Source organism: Myotis davidii, unplaced genomic scaffold, assembly GCF_000327345.1.
Source record: "Myotis davidii unplaced genomic scaffold, ASM32734v1 scaffold326, whole genome shotgun sequence".
In the NCBI taxonomy this organism is placed as follows: Eukaryota; Metazoa; Chordata; class Mammalia; order Chiroptera; family Vespertilionidae; genus Myotis; species Myotis davidii.
Window position 1 is genome coordinate 171,225 of NW_006296626.1, and position 1,312 is coordinate 172,536.

At 66.4% G+C, this 1,312-nt stretch overlaps 1 protein-coding gene across 1 annotated transcript in view; it reads right to left on the bottom strand.

Annotated features, from left to right (window-relative positions):
• Positions 1–1,312, bottom strand: part of PTPRH (protein tyrosine phosphatase, receptor type H) — a gene marked incomplete at its 5' end in the record, with an annotated part of 18,749 nt that overhangs the window by 3,782 nt on the left and 13,655 nt on the right. The window contains 2 exon segments of the mRNA XM_015569459.1: positions 6–187; positions 477–614. Of these exon segments, the coding sequence (XP_015424945.1) occupies positions 6–187; positions 477–614 (320 nt within the window).

Here is a 1,312-nt window from a genome sequence, read left to right on the forward strand (position 1 = left end):
GCACCCCGTGGTCTCAGGGAGCTGTGGGGAGGAATTGAGGTAGGGGGGCGGGGGCGGGACTCACGTGTCGCAGCTTCAGGTCTCGGACTGTCCAGTTCTCCATCACCTTCTCCCCCTCCAGGGTCACCTGCAGGTGCCCGTGGGTGCAGGGCTGGGCGTCCAGAGGCCAGTAATGCTCACACTTCACCTGGGGGAGGACTGCAGGGTCAGGGCATGGGGGGCCCAGGGAACCTGCCCAGGCCCCCCCATGGCGGCTCGGCATGCAGGTCCAACCTGGCCAGGAGGAGCCTGGGTCCCAAGGTCATTGGGATCGGCCTCACCCCACAGGTGGGCACAGGATGGGCTGGGGGCGATGGGGGAGGTTGGGGTCCCACGGGAGGGAATCCTGGGGTGTGAGGCAGGGTCCACACTGGGATCAGTGTCAGGGGGCGGTGGTGGTGGGGTCATGGATGGAGCTCGGGGGTCAGTCTGCTCACCCGGCCCAACTCCACGCAGTTGGTCAGCATGACGAGGGTGTGGCTTTGCTGCTCCCACACCAGGCGCCAGAAGTCGCCCACCGTCTGGGGCAGGGGGCCCTGGGTCGCAATGAACTCCCGGGGGCTCCAGAGACCCTGGGTGGGGGGGGAGACGGGCAGTGCCCCTCCGAGGGACCGCAGGGGCACGCGGGACCAATCGTCTGGGGAGGAGGAGCGAGGCGGGCAGAGAGGGAGACAGGAGTCAGGCTGAGGGGCAGACGGACACCCGGAGCTCCCAGGGGGCGGAGCCCGCATGTCCCAGGGGGCCAGGGCCGGGCCAGGGGGAAAGGGAGCTGGCAAAGTCATGCCTGCGGACAAAGCCAGCAGCAGCTCAAGCCTCACAGGGTGGCTCAGTGGTTGAGCGTCGACCTAGGGACTGAAGGGCCCCAGGTTGGATTCCCGGTCAAGGGCACAGGCCCGGGTTGCAGGCTCGATCCCCAGCAGGCGGCGTGCAGGCGGCAACCGACCCATGGTTCCCTCTCCTCATGGATGTTTCTCTCTCTCTCTCTCTCTCTCTCTCTCTCTCTCTCCCTCTCCCTTTCTCTTGAGGAGACAGTGGGGGCAAGAGGGGGGCCGCCTAGAGAGGGAGCGTCAGGGGAAAACTGACGTGTGTCTCCAGGGCTGACGCAGGCCCCGCCACAGATCCCACCGTACAGACACAGTCAGCCTGAGGATGGCTGTGCCAATGGACAGGCACTGGGCACTGATTTTGTTTAATAACAAGTGGGGGGAGGTCTGGATGGGCATGTGGGGCTCAGCTGAGCCCCTCTGTCCTCACCCACCTGCTGCTCCCCACC